The sequence below is a fragment of the Geotrypetes seraphini genome, chromosome 11 (genome assembly GCF_902459505.1).
Source record: "Geotrypetes seraphini chromosome 11, aGeoSer1.1, whole genome shotgun sequence".
In the NCBI taxonomy this organism is placed as follows: domain Eukaryota; kingdom Metazoa; phylum Chordata; class Amphibia; order Gymnophiona; family Dermophiidae; genus Geotrypetes; species Geotrypetes seraphini.
This window is the reverse complement of record NC_047094.1, coordinates 97,691,650-97,715,626: the sequence shown is the minus strand read 5'-3', so window position 1 is coordinate 97,715,626 and position 23,977 is coordinate 97,691,650. Positions and strand designations below refer to the sequence as shown.

The window sequence follows — 23,977 nt, the reverse complement described above, 5'->3', positions numbered from 1 at the left end:
GGTGTTTCAGGTAAGAGGAAAAGGTGAAAGTGTAGTTCAGGACTCTTGAGGCCATCATCGAGTTCCGATACAAACGGCGGCCAAATTTGTCTAGTGTCCGGCCTTCGCGTCCCGGAGGAACCGCCGCGGACACCCTAGAGGGGTGAGCTTTCTTCAGAGAAGACTCCACCAGTAAAGATTGGTGGGACAACTGTGGTTGCTCAAACCCCGGGCAGGGCACCGTTCGGTACTTAGACTCCATTTTAGATGGGACCGCCGTCACCATGTAGGGAGTCTCGAGGTTCCTGATAAGGGTCTGCCGGAGCACCGGGTTCAGCGGTAGCCGGAGAGACTCTCGGGGCGGGGAAGGCATATCCATCTCCGCCAGGTACTCCTTCGAGTACCTCGAGTCAGATTGTAAGTCCAAGTCAAGGGCACGTCCCATGTCCTGGACGAACCTCGTGAAGGAAGGTCGGTGGGATCCTGTGGCCCCTTGCGTGGACAGTGAACGAGACCTCCGTTTCACTGAGAAGGAAGGGGAAGCCTCCCTCGAATAGCGAGGTTCTCGCTCGGACCCTCGATCCGACACCGGGGATGCGCTATGGAAGCGCTCTGGGGTCGAGGACCTGCGTCGCCTCGAGGAGCCCCTCGGGGACGACGCCGGGGTAAGGGGCACCGACCGATGTCGGGTCGGAGACCTCTCCCCGAACTCCCTCGGCGAAAGCCTAGAGCCTCGGACCGGAGCCCCGGACCGAGGGGGAGTCAGTAGAAGCTTTGGGTTAGTGAGAGACAGCTCGGTAACCCGTAGCGGTCCCCGCGATCGAGTAGAGGGCGAGCGGCCTCGAGCCAGAGGAGAACTCCGGGCCTTTTTAGAGTGTCGACGGCCCGAGGGGTCGAGGGGCTTCGATCTTCGTTTCACCCCGCGTAGCTCCGCCGGGGACAAGCGCCTCGAGTGCCTCGGAGAGGAATCCGAGGAAAAAGAGAGGCGGCGAAAACGGCACACTTTGCCCCGACGGGTCTCGACGCGTTGCTCAGGCTGGTCCAGCGCACGCGAGGTCGAGGTTGAGGCCAGTTGAAGGTGAGCCATGGCAGCGGATAGCTCCGTTGTGATCATTGCTCGGAGCAGCTCCTGGAATACCGGTATGGACAGCATCGATGGCATGTCCGAGGCCGCGGTGCACTCCACCGGGTGCGATCTCAATTCAGAGCATTCCCGAGTGGTGGAGGCATGTCCCGAGGTCTTCGGGGGCTTCGCCGGGGCCGTGGGTAAGGAACTCCCCCCTTGTCCGGCCATTGTCCCCGAGGTTGGCTTCTTTGGAGGTATGGAACCTGAAGAAGAGGGGACTTACCCGGAGCCGAAGACTTCCGAGAGCTCGGGGTCTTTGAAGTCGAGTCCCGAGGCGGGGCCGAGGTACTCGAGGCCGAGATCAAGGCCGGGGCCGATCTCGAGGGTTGATCGGCAGCAAACAGGTCCGCCATGCGGACCTGTCGTCGTCGGAGCACCCGGTGTTGGAAGGTTGCGCACCGGGGGCAAGTTTCTGTCGGATGGTCGGCCCCCAGGCAGAGGATGCACCAGCGATGCGGGTCTGTGAGTGATAGTAGACGCTCCCACCCGGTGCACTTTTTAAAGCCCGTAACAGGCCGGGACATAGGAAATTGAGGTGACCGCGGCCTATCAGGCCACGCGGCCGTGACGACCCGGGAGTCCCCGGATCGCGAAAGAAAGTGCGTTAAGCGCAATGAGCAGGAAGAAGAAGAAGTAATTATACGCACAGCAACTTTTAACGACAAAAATTAATAAATCGCAGTGCAAAGAAGGCACTTGGGGCAGAGCTAAGAAAAAACGTGTCTTCTTAGCACTGCGGAAAAAAACGAACTGGAGACCACGAGGAGGGGATGCGTCCTCTAGTGGAGCAGGAGGCACACATGCGTGGTGCAGCACAGCAAGCTTGAATCTTCAATCAAGTTTGCTTGAAATGCTGTCAACATCGGGGCTCCGTAGATGACGTCACCCACATGTGAGAATATCATGCCTGCTTGTCCTGGGATAAAACATTATATGAGGACCCTCTATCAATATGGACTATTTGAGACCTAGCCCACATGCTTGGTCAAAGCATTTAGGAGTCCTTTTACTAACACAAGCTAATGTACTAAATGCCACGCAGCCCACTGTATACCTATAGACTATTTGGCACTTAATGCACACTAATTCGTTAGCACATGCTAAATCCATTTGCACACTTTGTACAAGGATCCCTTAATCTAATGTTTATTCATGTGGGAATCATTTACAGTAATTTAATTATTTATTGGAATTTAATAACTGCTTTTATGAAGATATTATTGAGCTAATGACAAAATTGTTCAGGGAAGGATGCAAAAATAACTGAAAAAAGAACGGTTACTTAACAGTGCATTGAAATATTTTCCACTTCTTTCTTTTGTGACTTTTCTGAAGTGTGGACATCTTTCAGAAATAAAATAATATAGCATCATATCCTTACATTTTGCTTATTAATCCTGGATTAGATTTCTGTTTTGTAGTTGATAATTCCTGGACCTACAATGTACACAAACCTGTTAACCACAAGCAAATGAGATACAACAGTAACTTAATCAAATGATAACATGCGACGACCGAGAATGTAACAGAAAACATTGCAGCTTAAAGGGAAATGATGTCTTACCTTGTAATTTATTACCTTGAAATTTTCTCTCCATTAATTGCAACAGATAAGTCCCTGAAGCATGGGTTATGTCTGTCTACCTGCAGGTGGAGTCAGACGAAAAAAGGCTGAACTCTGCTCCTACTTAGGATGGCCCTTTCTTCAGTCAGCCTGTATTTCACTAAGAAAGCAGTAAAGGCAACAATGAACAAAAAACTTCTCTTCCTCACAATATTCAGGAAACAACAATTAAATCCTGAACTACAACCAGCAGAATAAGTCTAACCAAAACAACCATACAAGGGTAGAAAAACTGGACCCATCTGTTGCGGTTAATGGAAAGAAAATTACCAGGTAAGATATCATTTTCCCTTCCATTACATCTAGCAACAGATGAGTCCCTGAAAAGTGGGATGTAAGAACATAAGAACAGCCATACTAGGTCCATCAAGTCCAGTCTCCTGTTTTCAACAGTGGTCAATCCAGGTGACAATAACCAGCAGAAACACGTCTAATAGCAACATTTCATGCTACCAATCCAGAGCAAGCAGAGGCTTCCTCCATGTCTATTTAAATAGCAGACTATGGACTTTTCCTCCAGGAATTTGTCCAAGTCTTTCTTAAACCCAGTTATGCTAACTACTGTAATCATCTCCTCTGGCAACGAGTTCCAGAGCTTAACTATTCTTTGAGTAAAAATATATTTCTTCCTATTTGTTTTAAAAGTATTCCCGTGTAATTTCATTGAGTGTCCCCTGGTTTTTGAATTTTTAGAAAGGGTGAACAATTGATTCACTCTTACTCGTTCTACACCACTCAGGATTTTGTAGACTTCAATCATATTCCCTCTTAACCATCACTTTCCAAACTGAAGAGTTCCAACCTTTTTAGTCTTTCCTCATATGAAAGGAGTTCCATACCCTTTAGCATTTTGGTTGCTCTTCTTTGAACCTTTTCTAATTCTACTATATCTTTTTTGAGAAATGGTGACCAAAACTGTGTGGCAAAACAACAAAAAGATTGTGGAACAAAATATCAGATGTTATCAGTTTGTAGTTTATAAGCATCCAAATAACTCTAAAACAATCCAGAAAGGGTGTATACACAGGACAGAAACCAAATAATGTATACAACAAAAATGACCCAACACAAGCCAGGTCTTACAGGGTCCTTGGTTGTCTTAAAAATAAAAACATAAAAGTTACAAAAAATCCAAGTAGTTAAGAGGCTACAAACAAGCAGCACAGTTCACAAGACTACAATGTAAGTAGACCCTAGCATCGTGTAACTTATGATTTGGATTTTTCTTCCCAATGTGCATCACTTTGCATTTGTCCACATTAAATTTCTTCTGCTACGTGGATGCCCAGTCTTCCAATTTCCTAAGGTCTTCCCGCAACCTTTCACACTTCTCATGTGTTTTGACAACTCTGAATAGTTTTGTGTCACCTTACTTGTCGTTCCAATTTCCATATCATTTATAAATATGTTAAATATTACTGGTCTGAAGCCATTTTCAATAAGGGTGGGAAACTGTGACTCCAGCGGAGAGGATTGATGATCCAAAGGATGCATCCAACCTGGTCGTGACATCCAGGCAATAATGCCAAATGGCAAATCTCCTCCAAAGAGAAGGCTCAAGATTCCATTCAATAGGTTGACACAGCCTGCATAATGTGTGCTTGCTCTTAAAGAAATGGGCAAGGACTTGCCCATCAACATGTAATTGGAAGAAATGCCCTCTTTTAAGCCAGTGCACCATGGACATCTTAGAAGCATGCACCTCTCTGTTTGTACCTGCAAATAGCATAAAGAAAGGATCAGAGTGGCAAAACTTACTAGTAACCTCCAGAATGCAAAGGAGCACCTGATGCAGGTCGAGAGCTGGAAAGCCAGAAAGTTCTCACCATAGGCGTTCCACTAAAAGGAAGGCAAAAAGGGGTCCCTACATGAGAGAGTCTATATAACTCAGTAATCTACTTTTCCTATGTGAAGGCTACTAAAAAGACCATTTCAGTATGAGATCTTTAATCGAGACCTTCTGAAAAAATTCAAAAGGGGCCTTATTTATTTGCAATTAGAAATTTAATAAAGATTTTTTTAAAAAAGGGGCCTTCTGGAAGATTCACAGTATCAGGTTAAGATGCCAAACCAGAGAAGGGGTGCACCACAGGGGTTTAAATGTATCAAAATGAGTGATTTAACCACAATATATCAGCTATTATGTATCACATTTATATTATGTATTGTATATAAAGTCCTCATATGTAATAACAATAATATCTGTAATCTCTATGCTTAATATAAAAAAGCATGCACAGCAATCTATAGCTATCTATCTGTGAAGACACCGATGTTAACGCAAACATGCACACACATAGAAATATATCACAATAATCATATGGAAAATGTTTTGAAAGATTTTTACATTTATTATTGCTGTGTAGGAATCTGATGTGTAAGTCCACATCCTGAAGTAGTTAAAATGAAGAAACGCTGGCCATCATCGATGTGGCAGGTTCCTATTTTCAGATAAGTATCTGAATGTTCATTATCTTCAGATTCATAATTGAGTCATTTGCATTGCACAAGGAGGTTTTCTATGCCAGTGATGTTTCCTTTACCCCCCCCCAAAAAAAAAAAAACCAAACAAACAAACTATCATGGAATTTATACAAAAAGAAAGGTGGGGTTCTGAGGCTTTTTCCTCCTCCATTTGTCATTCTGAAGTAGCTATAATGAAATATTCTGAATAGTTTAAATAAAACATGACTGCTGTTTGAAATCTCAATAAGCAGTAGTGTTTGTTTTTTGTTGGATATTCAAGTGTTTATTGAAAATTATATGTATTATATATTTATCACTTGATGTAAGAAATTAAAAATGAATAAAGAATTATAAAAAAAAAAAATAAAAAAAAAGTAGTGTTTGTTTTTTGTGATATTTCCAGTTTTCCTGCTATCTTGAGTGCTAGATATTAAGATAATTTTGTAATGCCTTCATTATCCATTATAGTAGCATCTACTGTATGCTTTTATATCCACGTTTATATATTAAGATGGGAAAGTGCTGTATACTTCATTTTATAAGGTTGTATAAGTGGGACATAGATATAGGGTTCCAGTATGTGCACATGTAGGGTTACCAGACGTTTGGGAAAACTCGATAGTTTGTCCATGTTCTGGAAAGCCCCAACCTCACGGTTTTGTCTGGAGGTCCTCTGAGCATGTGCGGATAAAGTCACACATATCCACACATGTACAGAGACCCTCCAGACGTGGCCTGGAGGTTAGAAAACAAAGATGAGGCTTTGCGGGGGCAGGGATAGAAGTGGAACAGGGTAGGACTAGAGGTGGAATGGGGCATGGCTAGGTGTGGAACAGGGCAGGGCCTAGTGTTTCCCCGGACAAAAAATCTGGTAACCTTATGCGGCAAGGGAAGAGGACTCTTAGGCAGCCGCGTCAGCTGTCAGTGCTCCAGGCAGACGCATCCAGCGAGGGAGGGCCTCAGAATTTTAAAAAGGTAATGGGAGGGGTTTGGGTATTTGCTCCATAAGACCAACCTTTATTTCCACCCCCTTTTTGGGGGTAGAAAAAGTGTGTCTTATGGAGCCAAAAATACGGTATTAGGTTTTGTAAGTGGGACATGTATAGATATGTGATTTAAGTATGTGCATACGCACTATATAAGTGCGCTTTAGGCATGGCATTTTTGTAAGTTACGCCTTCATTATCCATCATAGCAGCATCTATCATATGTTTTTATACCCATGTTATTTTTTGGTTTTTTTTTATACCATATCTTTATTTTAATTCTGCTGTGCATTAATATTTTATACATTATCTTCTGATATACAAAGGTTACACACAACAAAATATCAAAGTGATATTCCTATGTCTATTCATAGGAAACTGGTTTTAAGTTTCAGGCTTCCCATATAACCATTTATGCATCTGCACTGTCCTTTACCATGGTGCTACATTCCCACCACATTTGTTTTTTTCTGTTAGTTCACAATTTATTCTTTATGTCCTTTGCTGTTAACCCTATCTGCTTTATCAAAACATGTATTAGGCAACTAGTTGTAAAAGGTTTTTATAGCAGTCACACGCTTAATGTTCTTTGGTTCAATTAGTAGTTTAGCTTTATGCATCTGCAATGACTTTTCACTTTAGTTCCTGAAATGCTTCCTTCTTTCTAAACCTCATCTTTTTTTGGTAAGATTTTAATCTAATTGCAGTTTGTTTTTTCAAACACTAGTCCCTCCTTACTAGCTGCATCCATATATGCTTTTCTAAAAGTAGTGACTCATTTACTTTTAACATTAGCTCATTCATGTGGTTTATTAGTATCAGCTTTAGTGACATAATTTCCCCAGAGAGCACTAAAACACAGTATTGTGGATTATGGGAGCTTTCAGCATTGTAGCAGGAGACTACCGTAATACACTATTGTGAATATCAACCTGGTTTTAGTCCAAATTTCTACAGTAAGGTTTGTTTTAAATCAAAGCACTCCTATGTAGTGGTTGTTTCTGTGGCATTTGTGACTGTTTAGCATACATTAGTACACTTTTGTTGTCTGCTTTCTGGAGTAATAATAGCAATACACTATATGTGGAGTCCACATTCTCTGGTTTATATGATTAGGTTGTCTCTAATTAGAGCGAAGGTAGTTTACCAGCCCTTCTTTCAGCAGTTTATGGCCTTCTCAACCCTAAGAACACCCTCTGGAGAGTTCCACTGCTCCGAGATAAAAATGTTCATATCAGGATGCCAGGGAAAGGAGGACTGCGAACGCAAACCACATAGCCACGAAGAGGAAGTGGACGGAGCAGGCTGAGTGACTAATTTCAACTTCTGCAAAGATTCCAAAATAAGGTCTGGCAAAGCCACATACTTAGATAAATGCAGAACCATGGGATTATCCCCCAAATCTAAAGCCTCTGAGGAATCCGAAGATTCTGCATACAGCCCCAATTGCCTGACGTCAGAGGAGGGGCAGGACCGCGACGGAGGAAACAGCTCTGAAGCTGTACTAAGATCGCTAGCAACGCGATCTTGTTTGCAGGCTGTTCCTGGAAGGTAAACAGTGCGGGGAGGCCAGGGAGGAAGCCGGACCCCAGTGGGAGGCCAGGGGGAACATGCAGGCCTTCGGGGGAGGGGGGGTGGAGTGAGCAGTCCTTCGGGGTGGAACAGGCAGGTAGACCTTCAAAGGGGGGGGGAACAGGTCTTCAAGGGGGGAACAAGCCTTCAAGAGGGGGAGGCAGGCCTTCAAAGGGGAGGGACAGGTCTTCAAGGGGGGGACAGGCCTTCAGGGGTGGGATAGTCCTTCAGTGGGGGATAGGCCTTCAAGGGAGGGGGGGACAGGCCTTCAAAGGGGGGACAGGTCTTCAAAGGGGGGACAGGCAGGCCTTCAGGGGTGGGATGCAGACATTTAAGGGGGGAGAAAAGCCTTCAAGGGGGAGACAGGCCTTCAGGGATGGTAGCACAGGCCTTTAGGGGTGGGGTGCAGGCCTTCGGTGGGGACAGACCTTCAGGGGAGGGGCACCCAGGTATAGAAGTACACGGAGGGAGGGAAGGGTGGGGTTCAAAGAGATGTGCTTATGCCGGACTTTGGGGAGGAAGAAATGAGTCTGAAAATAGAGGAGAGGGAGAGAGATGATGGACAATGGGATTTAGGGAGGGAAGGAACAGAAAGGGAGAGAAGTTAGACGCAAGGGATGCTGTGGAGGGGGGATAGAGATACTGGATAGGAGGGTAGTTGGGAAAAGAAAGGGAGAGATGGTGGACCCTGGGGTGGTGGGGAAGGAAGGAAAGATGCTGGATGAAAGGGTAGTTAAGAAAAGGTGGATCTGTGGAGGGAGATGAAAAAAAGGAAAGATGCCAGACCTCCTGGGTAGGGAAGAGAAACGGAAGGAAAGAACAGAGATGGAAGATGGATGGTTAGCAGGGAGAAAGAAGAAAGAAGGAGACCCTGGCAAGCAAGTTATAAGAAGTCAACCAGAGCCTGAGACCAACAAAATTTGAATTATGACCAGACAACAAAAGGTAGAAAAACTAATTCTATTTTCTGTTTTGTGATTACAATATGTCAGATTTGAAATGTGTATCCTGCCAGAGCTGGTGTTAGACCGCAAACATGAGCTAGGATTTAACAGAGAGAGGAAAAGTCTTTTTTGTTTGTTTATTTTGTTTACACCATAGCGCCAGTATGGTTAGGAGAAGGCAAAGGGGGTGAAGAGGCTGTAAAATAAACCCACCAGGATGTTTGAAAAAAAACAAAACAAAAAAACACCCAATTGGGCAAGAAAATCGAATCGAATCGAAAAACCAATTCAATAGGCTGAATCGAATCAAAATTTTTTTTCCTGAATCGGGCAGCACTACTCTGAAACACCTGCCACAGATATTTCATGAAATCTGCAAACATCTCTGGACCCTGGGGCATAGTGTCACACATAGATCAGAGAGGCTGAAGCCCCCCCACTATCCGCCCTACCAAACGAGGCCTCTTGGAGGACTCCCCCCTCCAAGGCATGGCTAAGAGGGGAGCATTACCCTTTCTGTCAGAAGTGACCTCTAACAAAAAAGCCTGGTGCAGCAGCAAAAGAAATTCTGGAGAAAAGGGCAACTGTCCAGGCATAGCAGAAGACCCCGACGGGCTCACTGGGAACCAGAATCCTATTCAGCCACATGCACCACTGAAATGGCTGCCAGCATCATGGCAGCTGATTGAAGGTGAGCGGCTGAGGAAGAAGTCTCCCAAGTGCAGGAATTCAATGGCACCAACCTAGAAGTATATGCCATTCAAGTTTGGTTGTTTTTGCTTCAAGGTACTTTATGGTTTAGCCCCTAAATACATAACAGACCTTTTCTCTTTCACAACCAACAGACACAAGCGAAGCTCACATCCGAACTTTGTTACTCCACCGGTTAGAGGTTATAAATTTAAAAGTCATCACCAACATCTTTTCGCACATCAAGCAGCATCATGGGGTAAAGACCTTGAACAATTGCTCGTGCTTACTACCTATGGGGAATTCAGGAAACGCCTAAAAACATATCTGTTCCTGAAATACTTAGGAAATCAACCTGTACAATCTTAGCCCTCAACAAACGATCGCTAGAATTATCAATCACTAACTCTGTACTTTGTCTATTCCATTCAATCTGTAACATTTCCACTCATTGCAAACCGCATAGAACTTCACGGTCCTGTGGTATATAAAAATTGTTATTATTATTATTATCCTGGAGAACGGGAGACATGCTGAACAGAATCCCAAAATTGAGCAGCGTGCAGAGCAGTGCAAACAGCACTTTACTGTTTCAGCTGCCATAAACTGCTAGCCACATCCAGAAGTAACTTGATGGTAATTAAAAAAAATTAAAGTGGTACTCACAGACTTCCCAGGCTCACCGCCCCTGTGCAGGGTGCTCTTACAGGCAAATTCTCCACAACGCAGAGTCAAAAAGAATAGAAGACTCCCCTCTCAGCAGCTCCAACTACAGCTTGAAGTGCCTCCATAAGCACATTCTTCCACTTCCTTGTTTGTTGTTGGGTTTTTTTTAGGGTGGGGGGGGGGGGTGGTGAAGAAGCAGAATGCAAACAAGCAATGAAGAAGCAAGGTAGGGGGGATGAATTTGGCACCACCAGGTGTACACACAATCTGTCCAATTTGCCAAGCACCCCTAAGCTCAACCAGACTGGGGAGATCCAAAAGGGAGCAAACCACCTGTTGAGCTCAGAAGAGCAGGGAGATCGTCCAGCCACCTGCTAGAGACAGAGGAATGCTGGCTAAGGAAAAGACCGTCCTATAAGTTCATCCTTGTTTCCTCTATCTCCACCTGCAGGTAGACTGACAAAAACCACTCTTTATGGGACTCATCTGTTGCTAGATGTAATGGAATGCAATTTTTTTTATTTAAAAAAAATATCAAAGAGACTATGGAACTCATTTTCAAAGCATTCAGACACACAAATTACCTTAGGTTACTATGGTACTTTGTGTAGCTAAGTGCTTTGAAAATGAACCTCTTTATCTAGGGCAATCTAAGAACATAAGAATTGCCATACTGGGACAGATCAAAGGCCCATCAAGTCCAGCATCCTGTTTCCAACATTGGCCAAACCAGGTCCCAAGTACCCAGCTAGATACCAATTAGTAAAACAGATTTTATGCTGTTTATCCAAGGAATCTCTCATAGTTTATCAAATATTTTGCAATCTGGATATCATTATTGCTTCTGATGTTCTGAGACAGGTAGTACTGAGCTGTCATGAGGAGAGAGATTTATTTTATTATTTATATACCACTTATATCCTAAGTGGTTTACATTCAGTTACTTTGCCATATTTCCCTTTATGTCCCAATGGGCTCAAACTCTACCTAGTGTACCTGGGGCAATGAGGGGATTAAGTGACTTGCCCAGGGTCACAAGGAGCAGCGAGGGATTTGAACCCACAGCCTCAGAGTGCTGAGGCTGTAGCTCTAACCCCTGCACCACAAAATCAGCAACTATTTTTATTGGCTAGTTAACATTTTATGGCAACAGATTCATTATCATCAGTTAAACAAACAAACAAAAAAAATTCCTCATTGAATCTGACACTTCCCAAAGAGTCCTTCCTATTAAAGTGCAATTTTTTTTAGTCTCTTAGGGGGCACTAAAACACAACTGCTGGCCTAAGAATAACTTAGAATTGAGAGGTTCAAGACCACTACAATTCTTTTCTGTAATCTTGCCAAAACTGGTTGAATAACACAAGAGGTACAACTGAACTTTCCCAACAATAATTATTTTCAGAATTCAGGGTAACAAGATAGCAGATAAAATTTCAGAACAAATTCAAACTATTCTATGCACACAGTCTCTTCTCTTTTAAAGGGCAAGGTACAAAAGACCCCTGTTCTGTTGGTCCCTTCCTCGTTCCACTTCGCTAGTTCACTATCAAAGCAAAAAAAGCACATGCCTAGGATACCAAAGCAAAGGGGAGCACCACAGAGATTTTTCTCCTAGCTATCATGCCTTTAATTCTTTCACTGTCATCTGACATATCCATTATCCAACATGAATTTAAGTGTTTTCTAATAATTATAAATATACATATATATTTCATACAATATTTCTCAGCACTTGAGTCTTAATGTCTTGTTAGTTAACCAGTGGTAGGGCCAAGGGGTACCGTTGTTGGGTTGTGCTTAGGGCATCAGTTGGCCTTATTCCGGCCCTGCATACAAATATATACAATGAAAATCTTACACCAAGTTTTATAGTAGGCTCTTCTGTTTCACTTAAATTAAAGCTGTAAACATCATCCCTGCAAGAAAAACATAAGACCCTATATCATTTATGGAACCATTTTCAACAGCTACATTAAAACAATGTATTTCCATACTGCCAGTTCAGAGGCCCTTTCTCTGAAACTTAATGTACTTACATAAATTCTTTTGCAATTGTATGAATATCTAGCACTGTTTTTAGATGGCTTCTATCCTGGACTTTATCCTATACAAAAAAAAATAGAAATGTGCTTATTACATTTTTAAAATGTACATACACACACACACACATATAGGGCACATCAAAAATTAAAGGCAATTGTTAAACTACGCAATAACCGGAACAGAGCTAGCGAAATGCAACATATGTACTCATACATTGCCTTTTGGATAGTTCGTCCATGCACAGAGCAGCACTCAACCTTTAGTTGTGTAGTAGCCATGAGGTCAGACACATAGACATTCCATTGCAAGATTGCACCATTGAAGAATAATGTGCAGTAGTGCGCTTTCTTTGAGCAGAGGGAATGAAGCCTGTGGAAATTCAACCAACCAAATAAAGGACTCGCAAACACAATTGTCTCCAATATGTGTATAATGTGTCACGCAAAAAAGCTCTCAGACGCCTGCGCTGATTACTCACAGGGATTTTAAATCAGCTTTTAGCAGGCAAATGCTTGATGCATTCTATTTTTTCAACCAGTTTTAGTTTTATAATCTGCTTCTTATATATATATATACTGCTTAATAGCATCAATATTAACAACACATTATACACATATTAGAGACAATTGTGTTTGCAATTCCTTTATTTGGTTGGTTGAAAAACAGGGAGGACTTTGTCCATTATTTGCCTGTGGAAATTCACCATTGGATATTGACTCAGTGGTATAGACGTAGCACCATGAATCAACAAAAGTTTTATGAGTGGATAAAAGGTTTAAAGCAGGAAGAACAGATGTAACTGACGAAGGTCATTCTGGTCGCCCATTAACTTCGCACACACAAGAGCACATTGACAGGGCAGATGCCTTGATTAGAGAAGACCGACAGATAATGGCATCTCAATTGGCTGCAAATTTGGATATCAGCTATAGATTTGCATTTGCCATAATGAAAGGGATACAGGAAAGTCTGCGCACAATGGGTTCCCATTCAACTTACTGATCTGCGCAAGCAACAGCGTGTGGAGATTGTAACCCGGTCCTGAGATGGTATGAAGAAGATCCGAGTATTCTGGAGAGAATTGTTATCGGCGATGAGACATGGGTGCATTACTGTGACCCAAAGGGCAAATAACAAAGCATGATGAAGTACAAACAATTCAAAATACAGCTCTGAGACTCGTCTACTCATTGATGAAACACGACCACATTACTGAGGCATACATCGATTCACATTGGCTTCCAATCTAGGAAAGAATGCAATTTACATTCTACTGTATACTATTTAAAACTATAAACGGAGACAGCCCAATCTACCTAAACAACCGCCTCATCCAAACTACCTTTACCAGGCATAAAAAAACACACACCCCATTCACATACCCCCCAATCAAAGAAGTAAAACGGAAAAAAACTATACGACGGCCTACTAGCCACTCAAGCAGCAAAACTAGATAACCAAATCTCCAACCTATTGATGATAACCCCAGACTACAAGGTGTTCAGAAATGAAATAAAAACTATTCTCTTCAAGAAATCCCTGAATAATGCTTAATACCACGAATACCTCTTTCATACCACCCCCTCCCCAACCCCTGATCCTACTTAACCCTCTCTTGAAAACAATCTCTGATCTAACTTTGTAACCCTCCTTCCATAACTCTTTTTGTAATTCGCTTTGAACCGAAAGGTAATGGCAGAATAGAAATCTGTAATGTAATGTAAGTTAAGGAAGCGGTGTTCACCTGGCTTTGGGTGTAGCTGATAAACTTCTTCTCTGCAGGAATGCAGAAGCTAGTAGAATGATACAACAAATGTGTCATTTCATATGGGGACTATGTGGAAAAATGATATTCTTAATTGTTCACAGTTACTTCTATTAAAGCTGTTAAGTGTATTTTGTCTTTACTTTATCTTTGTCAAAGTTGCTCACTTGTAGCATTCTCCAAGGACAGCAGGACAAGTATTCTCACATGTGGGTGACATGATCAATAGAGCCTCGGTGCATACTTTGCCTAGAGTTCTTTAGTTTCTAGATGCCTTTGGCAGGCCACTGTGCATGTGCGAGTGCTGTTCTGTCTGCCAGAGTTATGCAGGACCTTCAGTTGGATTTTAAAAAAAGCATAAAGAATATAACTCCTATGGAAGATGGAAGGATATGCGAGAATACTAGTCTTGCTGTTTTCAGAGAACAACTGCTACAGGTTAACTTTACTTTTTCCAAGGACAAGCAGGACAGTTTCTCACATGTGCGTAATCCCAAACTACCAAGGTCACAAAGAACCACAAACAATGGTCAACAAGGACTTATAATGGCAAGACCCACCAGAACCAATAACACCACCAACAAAAACAGCCCTCTTGTGAAAGGGGGCCAGGGAGGGCGGAATTGGATTCTAGATTCCAAACAAATTCTGCTGGACTGTCTCACCAAACTGGCTATCACATTGGGTATTCTGTTTGACAAAGTAGTGAGATATGAACACATGGACTGAAGCCACGTTGCCACTCTGCAAATCGCAATGGAGGCTCAATGAAGCCATAGCTCTGAGCTGTGATATGACTAACTGCTCCTTGCCCTGAACTTTTAAAACTAGATAAAATAACCAACCCAAATTTATTAATAATCTTCTTATCCCCTATAATCCTTCTAAGACTCTAAGACCGTCTGCCAAAAATCTTCCTTCTATCCTGTCTCTGAAGTATATCAACACAATGAGGTCTACCATGTTCTCTTTTATCACTCCCTCTCTTTGGAATAATATTTCATCCCAGAAATGTAATATGAGCGGATATGATTTGGACCACCTTTCAAGATTTAGAATGGAATAATTATATCAAATTATATAACAAGTACACTAAATCATTCTGCGTCTTGGACTCCTGTCCCCCAGAAATTATGAAAGCAGTCCCATTAGGCTTTAAGCTAACTTTTCTTAACTATCTAACCGATAATTAAAAAATGGTAAATTCCTTACTAATAATGGCCACATCATAATAACCCCAATTCCAAAAAATCGTAAAGAATCACTAGCATTAGTAAACAACTATAGACCAGTAGCATCCATTCCATTTTTTGTAAAGAGCATGGAAGGACTGGTACATACCCAATTGATGGAATATCTTGACCAGTTCTCTCTGTTACATGAAACTCAATCTGGTTTTAGACCTCTATTCAGTACAGAGACAGTAATCGCAGACAACTTAGACAATTTATGTTCCTTGTTTAGTAGAGGCCTTAATGCCCTGATCATGCAATTTGATATGAGTTCCGCCTTTGACTTAGTGGACCATGGGAAGCTGTTACAATGCTTAGATGCAATTGGGATCAGAGATGAGGTGCTAGACTGGTTCCAAGGTTTCTTTACGTCCCGCACCTCTCTAGTACGCTTTAACTATAATTTCTCTGACACTTGGAGTAATCCATCTGGCGTTCCACAGGGGTCTCCATTACTTTTCAATATTTAAATGTCATCACTAGGTGCACAATTGTCCCAACTAGGGATAAAATTTTTTAGTTAGGCAGATGACTTCATGATCATCATCCCATTCAATACCTCTCACTCCAAAGCTACTCCTAAGGCAACAGAAGAACTAAATGTGATGGAACAATGGATGTCTGAATTTAAACTGAAGCTAAACTCAGAAAAAGCAAAATTCTTCACAGCCTCGCCACACCCACTAGCTACTAAAACATCACTGCACATCAACAAACTTAATTACCCTATCCAATCTACTATGAAGGTATTGGGAGTAATACTAGACCAGGGCCTAACCATGAAAGACCAGGTGGACTCTTTGGTTAGAAAGGGGTTTTCTACTCTCTGGAAGCTTCGGTCCATTAGAGCATATTTTGATGCTTCATCGTTCAGAATTATGGTACAATCCCTTATACTAAGCCAACTTGACTACTGCAATATCGTCTATCTGGCAATTACCCAGAAGAACTTACAGTGATTACAACTGGTGCAAAATGCGGCGGTAAGGCTGATTTTTGGGCTGAAGAAGTTCGATCACGTAATTCCTTCCTACTGACTCCTGCACTGGTTGTCAATGGAGGCTCGTGTAAAGTTTAAGTTCGGTTGTTTCTGCTTTAAGGTACTTTTCGGCCTAGCCCCCAGATATATATCTGACCTTTTCTCTTTTTCAACCAATCAACATATGTGAAGCTCAAACGTGAATTTCGTTTCCCCACCAGTTAAAGGATGTAAATTTAAAACACATCATCAACATCGCTTCTCATATCAGACAGCATTATGGGGTAAAGAACTGAAACAATTACACATGCTTGCGAATACCTATGGGAAATTCAGGAAACACCTAAAAACATATCTGTTCCTAAAGTACTTAGGTAGCTGATTTGCATAATCTTTCCCAAAATAACTGATCTCTAGACTTTAAATCTGTTAGTTCTACTCAATCTGTAACAGTTTAATCATTGTAAACTGCATAGAAATTCACAATCCTGTGGTATATAAACTGTTATTATTATTATTTACGGGAAAAATCAATTCTTAATAATTTTAAGACGAAGTTAAAAACATTCCTTTTTCTTGATGCCTTTGAGATCTAAATGTCCTTTTCAGGGCTACATAGCTTGATTTTATCGTTAGCTACCCTTCCTTTTTTTTAAATCCTTTATTCATTAGGCACATCATCATGTTTGACATTTTTACAAGTTCCTGTGGCAGCTCTCTTCAGTCTCACATTGTGTCGCAATAGCACAGGACTCTTCTGCAATTGCTTTTTTTTTTGGTAAGTATTCCTGCTTTAAAAGTTCTTGTCACAGCTTTGAGAATATTCTACTGTTTGCTCTTGGGGCAATGATTGTCAATGTGTTCCCTGGGTTTTTTGCCTTGGCGGGGGACGGTGTTGGGTACAGTGAGTGCTCCAGCAGACTGGGCTGTGCAGCTACTTTCTTCTCCTCGCCGGTGCCTGAGGGGTGACAGGCAAGAGTCGCACTGGGTTCCGGGATGGGAGGAGGGGAGATGATGCTATTACTCTCTGTCTGCTGTAGGCCTCACAGCAGCGGATAGGGGTGCCTGAGCGGAAGTTCAGACTTTCCCGTTGCAGCTGCCCCAGGAAGGAAATGCTATCACCACTTTTCTGTACGCATGTCTCTCTTTCCAAACCCGTTATTTAATTCAGCAGTGGCTAGGCTGGGTTCTAGGTAAAATGTGACAACACCATCAAAGGAAGTCAGGATGCTGTGTAGGCATAGCATTCTTCTTTAATGTTCTCTCTGAGCTAGAGATGTAGGGATTGCTAGTCCTTGAACGTGATTCGTCTGTTGCATAGCAACTACAGGAGAGTTCTGAGCCAGGTAGCTTTTTGAGCTGCTGGAGTAAAGCCAAAATCAAGAGAGGTGAAACAGGAGAGGCATCGGTATCAACTGGGTTAGATAAGGCATGATGCCAGAGGTGAATTCAGTTGCATAGCAAGAAGCGGAGCAAAATCTTCCATAACTTTTTCTCCTCATCTAGTATTTTCTGTTCTCTTGGCTCTGCCTATTTTTCAGAGATCTCCTTTTTTTCACTCCTGTTTTTAATTTAGGTTTACCATTTGTCTCTAGCAATGTACAAAGGTTTTACATCTACTAGTTTTTAACTGTTTCATACCTCAATTGTATACATTTTTTCAAAAACTATCAATGTTGGCCTGCGACTTTGTCCAAGTTTTTAATTTTGGCCCACTGTGTATTTGGGTTGGACACCCCTGCTTTAGAGTCTCTGTTAAGGTTTTATATAAAAAAGTGTTTTAGTCTAGATTTGTATTTTAGGCTTAAATTTCAGAGCATAAGATCAGATTAGGGCACAGACAGCAGTTGAGGAAAGTCTTTGTTTAGTGTTTAACATTAGTTTTAGTACAGCTAGGAAAAGTAGCCCTACAGAGCATATTTTTAGCAAAGGTATTTTCAGTTAGGCAGTTAGAAACTGCTCTTTTGTTTAGTACCTTTTCAGTTAAACAACAGTGCCTGATTAAAGGGAAAAGTTAAAAGGGCAGGATTAGTGCAGGGTGACTCATTCAGGAGGTGTAGCTGACATCGCTTTCACTTTATAAGCACAGCTAACAAAAAGGTAACCCAGACCTCAACTGCTAAGGCAGTGGCAGACTATGTTGAGCAGTCATTGCAGTACCTAAATAACAGGATGCCCTTTTGAGTCATGGTAGCAGATTCTTCCCTTGGACTTTCTGCTTACATGATCCACTCTATCCCTAAACAAGTCCTCTCACACTTTTCTCTGAAGATATTGACTGACAAAAGACAAGATAGTTTTAAATATGCATTCATATCAGTTTTCTATTCTCCTGCAACTTCCTGCTTTTCTCTGACCTTCTCTCCAGGAGCACACTAGCTCCCTATTTCTTTCTTCTGCACATAAAAAAAAATCCTTTTTCTTAAGTGCCAGGCTTACTGGCATAGTCCTTGGAAGCAAAAAAGAAAATTAATTGACCATGCTTAGTTTAGCTTGCTTATTCTATATAGCTTTTCCTTGTTGAATAATAATATCTACACACCAATTTTGGCTTTCTGTGCATGAGACCAGAACCATTATACTATGGGGAACATTTTCTTACTGTACTCGCGTTAAATAGTTTTGAATCACTTGATAACATGCATGTTGAAATTTTTTGCACGTTTTAATGTATAGGCTCCTGAATGGTCATGGAAAACAAGGGCAACTAAGCACTTTTGTGGTGGCAATGATGGAGAGAAATTTACCAGCTTCTATTTTTCCCTTACTATCTTATAGTAAAAATTGCTTAAAACATAACAATTACAAAATCCTAGCATTTTCAATGGGAAGAAATAGCACAGTTACTTACCGTAACAGGTGTTATCCAGGGACAGCAGGCAGATATTCTCACATGTGGGTGATGTCTTCCATGGAGCCCGGTATAGACAGTGTCAAAAGTGCATTGCAACTAAGTTTTTAGAAACGTTGCACGTGCCTTCCCTTCTGACATCGACTCGCAGTACCTCAGTTCCATAAGCAAGCTAGGAAGCCAACCAGGGGAGGTTAGAGGGATGTGAGAATATCTGCCTGCTGTCCCCGGATAACACCTGTTATGGTAACTGTGCTTTATCCTAGGCTAAGCAGGCAATATAGTCTCACATATGGGACTCTCTAGCTTACTGCAATGGGATGGAGGGAGAGTTGGCCATTAAGAAGAAAATTAATTCTGTAACACTGCTTGGCTGAAACGACCATTTCGTCTGGACTAGGATTCTAGACGGTAGTGAAATGTGAATGTGTGAATTGAGGATCAAGTAGCTGCTTTGCAAATATCTTCAAATAAAGCCACCGATACTGCCATAGCTTGCACCTTGTGTGCTGTAATACGTCCCTCAAGCTGCAGCCCAGCCTAAGCTTAGCAGAAGGAAATACAGGCTGCTAACCACATAGAAATAGTTTGTTAGGAGATGAGGAGGTTCAGTCTATTAGGATCAAATGAGATGAACAGTTGAAGTGAAGACCTGTATGGCTTAGTCCTTTGTATGTAGTAAGCCAAAACACGTTTACAGTCCAAATTGTGTAGAGCTGTTTCTCCAGGATGAGAATAAGGCTTTGGGGAAAAAACTGGAAGCACAATGGATTGATTCAGGTGAAATTCCGTGACTACGTTTGGGAGGAATTTAGAATTTAGGTCCTGAGAACCACCTTGTCATGATGAAATACTGTGAAAGGTGGGACGCAAAAAAATGCTTGAAGTTTACTCACTCAATGAGTGGAAGTGATAGAGATCAAGAAAACCACTTTCCAAGTGAGAAACTTAAGATAAGTAGATGCCAGTAATTCAAATGGCAGCTTCATCAGACTGGCTAGGATTACATTAAGATCTCAGAGGTGGCTTGAGTGGAGGTTTGGAATTGAAAAGTTATTTCATAAACCGAGAAACAAGCAGATGAGTGGACAGAGGTTTATTGCTGACAGAAGCATAGAAAGCACTAATAGCACTGAGTGAACTCTGACCGAAGTAGTGAAATCTATAAGAACATAAGAATAGGCTTACTGGGTCAGACCAATGGTCCATTAAGTCCAGTAGCCCGTTCTCATGGTGGCCAATCCAAGTCCCTAGTACCTGGCCAAAACCCAAGGATTATCATACAAACAATGTGGATCACTTTACCAAATATCCAACTCACAAAAATCACATCCTCAAAAAAAGGGTTTTTTTGGATAATAAATCAGTTATTTAAGCCACTTTTTTTTTTTACAGTCACTAATAATAAAACCCTAAGCGCACATGCGCACTCCTACCTGTGTGACCCATGATCTGTAGCTCCGTGGCCAGCAAAATATTAAAGGGGGCGGGGTGTGCGCACGTGATAACAGAGAATTCCTTGAGGCTAAAGATTGGGGGCGGCCGCTCACGTCACACTTGCGTCCCACGTCTGGGAAGAGGCAGCTAGGCGCTCGCCACAAGCTAAGGGGGAGGCGTCATTCTGTCCATGAGTGAATGGGTGGAGGGGTAGAGGACGACAGTTTGAGGTGGGCAGGACAGATGAAATGGGGGAAGGAGTGGGCAGGGCTTAGGTACTGTATCTTAGTTGGTGTTCTTGGTTTCCAGACAGATCACTTGATCCTAAGGATGTAGGTAAATTGAAATGGCATAAGTTCTAATACTGGACCCCCCCAACTAACTAATATATAATTACATCTTGTACCCCAGGAGATTCTCTGTAGGAAAAAATTTTTCTAGATTGATGAGTCTGATGAGTATGAAAATGTCGAGAAGAGATGCTTTGACAACAAAGTCGATACTGATCCGATGATGATGAAGAGCAATGTCAATGCAATTGAGAGTCGGTACGGTTCGATGATCTCTTGGATCTAGAAGAACGGGCAGCAGTACCATGTGATGTTGATGTTTATTGAAGCTTCGATGCAGAGCGTCTATGCTGAGCTGCAGAGCGGCGCTGTATCAATGCAGACCTTGTACTGATACCATGTGGCCTCGATGTGCTAAGCGGAGGAGGCAGCTGGAGAGAGTCGGGAGGCGGCTGAAGAGAGCGGAGCGAGAGGCAGGCAGGCAGGAGCAGAAGAACAGCACGTGGAAGAAAGAAGAGAGAGGCACGCAGGACACAGAGAGGGGCAGAGGCAAGAGAAAGCTCCGCCCACCCCTCCGACGTAAGCAGCACCCCAGAGCCGAACTCCTCCACAAAAGGGGAGGAGCCAACGGTGTGGAGACTGTTGTGAGCAGTGGAGGAGGCAGCCGGAGAGAGTCGGGAGGTAGCTGAAGAGAGCGGAGCTAGAGTCAGGCAGGCAGGAGCAGAAGAGCAGCACGTGTAAGAAAGAAGAGAGAGGCACGCAGGACACAGAGAGGGGCAGAAGCGAGAGATAACTCCGCCCACCCCTCCGACGTAAGCAGCACCCCGGAGACAAACTCCTCCATAAAAGGGGAGGAGCCAACGGCGCGCAGCCATTTGGCACGCGGTGAAGGCGAGCGGCAAAGGCGCTCGCCTTAGCGAGAGCGCCTTTGCGAAGGGCCTCAAGAAGGGCAGATCCACCACACTCAAGAACACCAAGGAAGGGAATAAGGTAAGGAAGCCAACAAATAACACATCTAAATACCCAAATAGTACATAAAAGCAAATACAAAGCAGACACAGAGGTGCACATACATACGTAACAGCAGAACACAAACTGCTATCCTAAAGTTAGGAAATCCAACCAACACAGAATACCACAACACTAGACAAACGTGACACACTAGAAATGGATACAGGGAAAAACATATAACTAGGGAATAAGGAAGTAGCAAGAAACAGGCACAGAAAAGAACATATGCACAGAAGAGAACACACACTCACACAAGCAAAAAGGAACTAGTGAAATAAAACAGAGTACTCCAAAGAAGTGGACAGCAATGGAAGCAGAGGGAATCCAGAATATGAGCTTTCCAATGTTCTGCACAGTCTGTCACATGTATGACTACCTCCCCTCGGAGGTCGGTGTCAGGAGCTGAAAAGCTTTAAGAGGGAAATCAGGCAGCTGAAGGACAGGACACAAGAATTGGAAGGACTCTACATCACAGGATACCCAGCAGAGGACTTCACGAGAGGGAGACACATTGAGGATGAAGTCAGAGAACTTGAGGAATTCATTGAGGAGGCCTACAGGAGGAAGGTGGAAGAACACGAACATCAGAGGAAAGATGAAGACACACCAACATGGAAGGGAGAACAAGGTGATGATGACTCCAAGGAAGAAATCCACAGAGGAATCCCGCAGGAAGGGGAGGAAAGGTCTAGTCGATACCCAGAAGAAGAAGCAGCGAAGCATTCCGAGGACACAGACCTGCAACCGGAGCGAAAATTGAAGAAGGGAAAGTCTACAATCCTAGTGGGAGACTCAATCCTAAGGCAAGTAGACAGTCACATAGCAGGTGGGAGAAAGGATCGACTGGTGACCTGCCTCCCAGGAGCAAGAACAAAGGACATCGTTGATAAAATCGGAAAGATCCTAGACGGAGCAGAGACGGAAGACACTACAGTAATGATCCACATCGGGACAAATGATGTCAGCAAGAGGGACTACAGTAGAAGTGCACTGATAGAACAGTTCAAGATTCTGAGAAGGAAGTTGAAGATGAGGACTCAGAAGATTGTATTTTCAGAGATCCTACCAGTACCAAGGGCAGATGTGAAGAGGCAGGCGGAACTACAATCAATAAATGCATGGATGAGGAGATGGTGCGAGGAAGAGGGGTTCCACTTTGTGAGGAACTGGACAACGTTTTGGGGCAAGAGCAAGCTCTTCAGGAGAGATGGACTTCACCTGAGCGCCGCGGGAACTAGACTTCTAGCAAACAACGTCAGGAGAGGAATAGAGCAGGCTTTCAACTAAGAAGAAGGGGAAAGCTGACAGTCGACCAAGTGTCGACGATTCGGAAGAAGGTATCCCGTAAAATGCTGGGAAGGAACAACGGGCAAAACACAGGAGTTGACTGATCCAGAAGAGGATGATAAGAGGATTGTAGCACAGGAGAAGAAAATAAAGATTGAAGCACAGGGAAAGGAAATGAAGATGAAAAAATACCAGGACTTAAAACTGCATATATACTAATGTAAGGAGCTTAAAGAACAAAATGGGAGAATTAAAAGTCATGGCCAAAACTGAGAACCTAGACATCATTGGAGTATCCGAAACATAGTGGAATGAAGAAAACAAATGGGACATAGCACTGCTGGGGTACAAATTCTATCGTGAAGACAGGTCAAGTCATAAAGGAGGAGGAATAGCCCTATACGTAAAAGAAAGCATACACTCGATCAGAGTGGACACAGCAGCGACGAACAACAAATTGGAATCGCTATGGGTTAAAATACCGGGAAGGAAAGGGCCCAAGATAAAGATGGGTCTGTACTATCATCCACCTGGGCAAACTGAAGCTGCCGATGAAGAAATGGAAGCCGAGATGAAACAAGAATGCAAAAGCGGTAACACGATTATTATGGGAGACTTCAACTATCCCAGGATAGACTGGAGTCTTGGAAACTCAAAATGCACTAGGGAGACCAGATTCCTGGAGGCTATACAGGATTGCTTCATGGATCAGCTTGTCAGAGAACCGACGAGAGGGAATGCCACTCTGGATCTAATCCTTAATGGGCTAAGAAGACCTGCAAAAGAAGTGGAAGTAATGGGACCATTGGGAAACAGCGATCACAATATAATCAAGTTTAAAGTTGAAGTAGGAATATCAAAGGGAAAGAGAACCACAGCGACAACTCTCAACTTCAAGAAAGGAAACTACGAAGCGATGAGGGTAATGGTAAATCTAAATCCCCTTCTGACAGACAGACCTGGAGGACTAACATTAAATCCTACAACTCAACACTAAAAAAAGCCAGGAAAATCTTCTTCGGAGAT

At 42.8% G+C, this 23,977-nt stretch overlaps 1 protein-coding gene across 1 annotated transcript in view; it reads right to left on the bottom strand.

Annotated features, from left to right (window-relative positions):
- The window catches only part of SYCP2 (synaptonemal complex protein 2), a 406,987-nt gene that overhangs the window by 156,390 nt on the left and 226,620 nt on the right, over nucleotides 1–23,977 (bottom strand). Inside the window, exons 23-25 of the mRNA XM_033914513.1 lie at nucleotides 12,093–12,160; nucleotides 11,915–11,972; nucleotides 2,487–2,542 (exon numbers count right to left, since the gene is read on the bottom strand). Of these exons, the coding sequence (XP_033770404.1) occupies nucleotides 2,487–2,542; nucleotides 11,915–11,972; nucleotides 12,093–12,160 (182 nt within the window). The remainder of the gene's footprint in view (nucleotides 1–2,486; nucleotides 2,543–11,914; nucleotides 11,973–12,092; nucleotides 12,161–23,977) is intronic.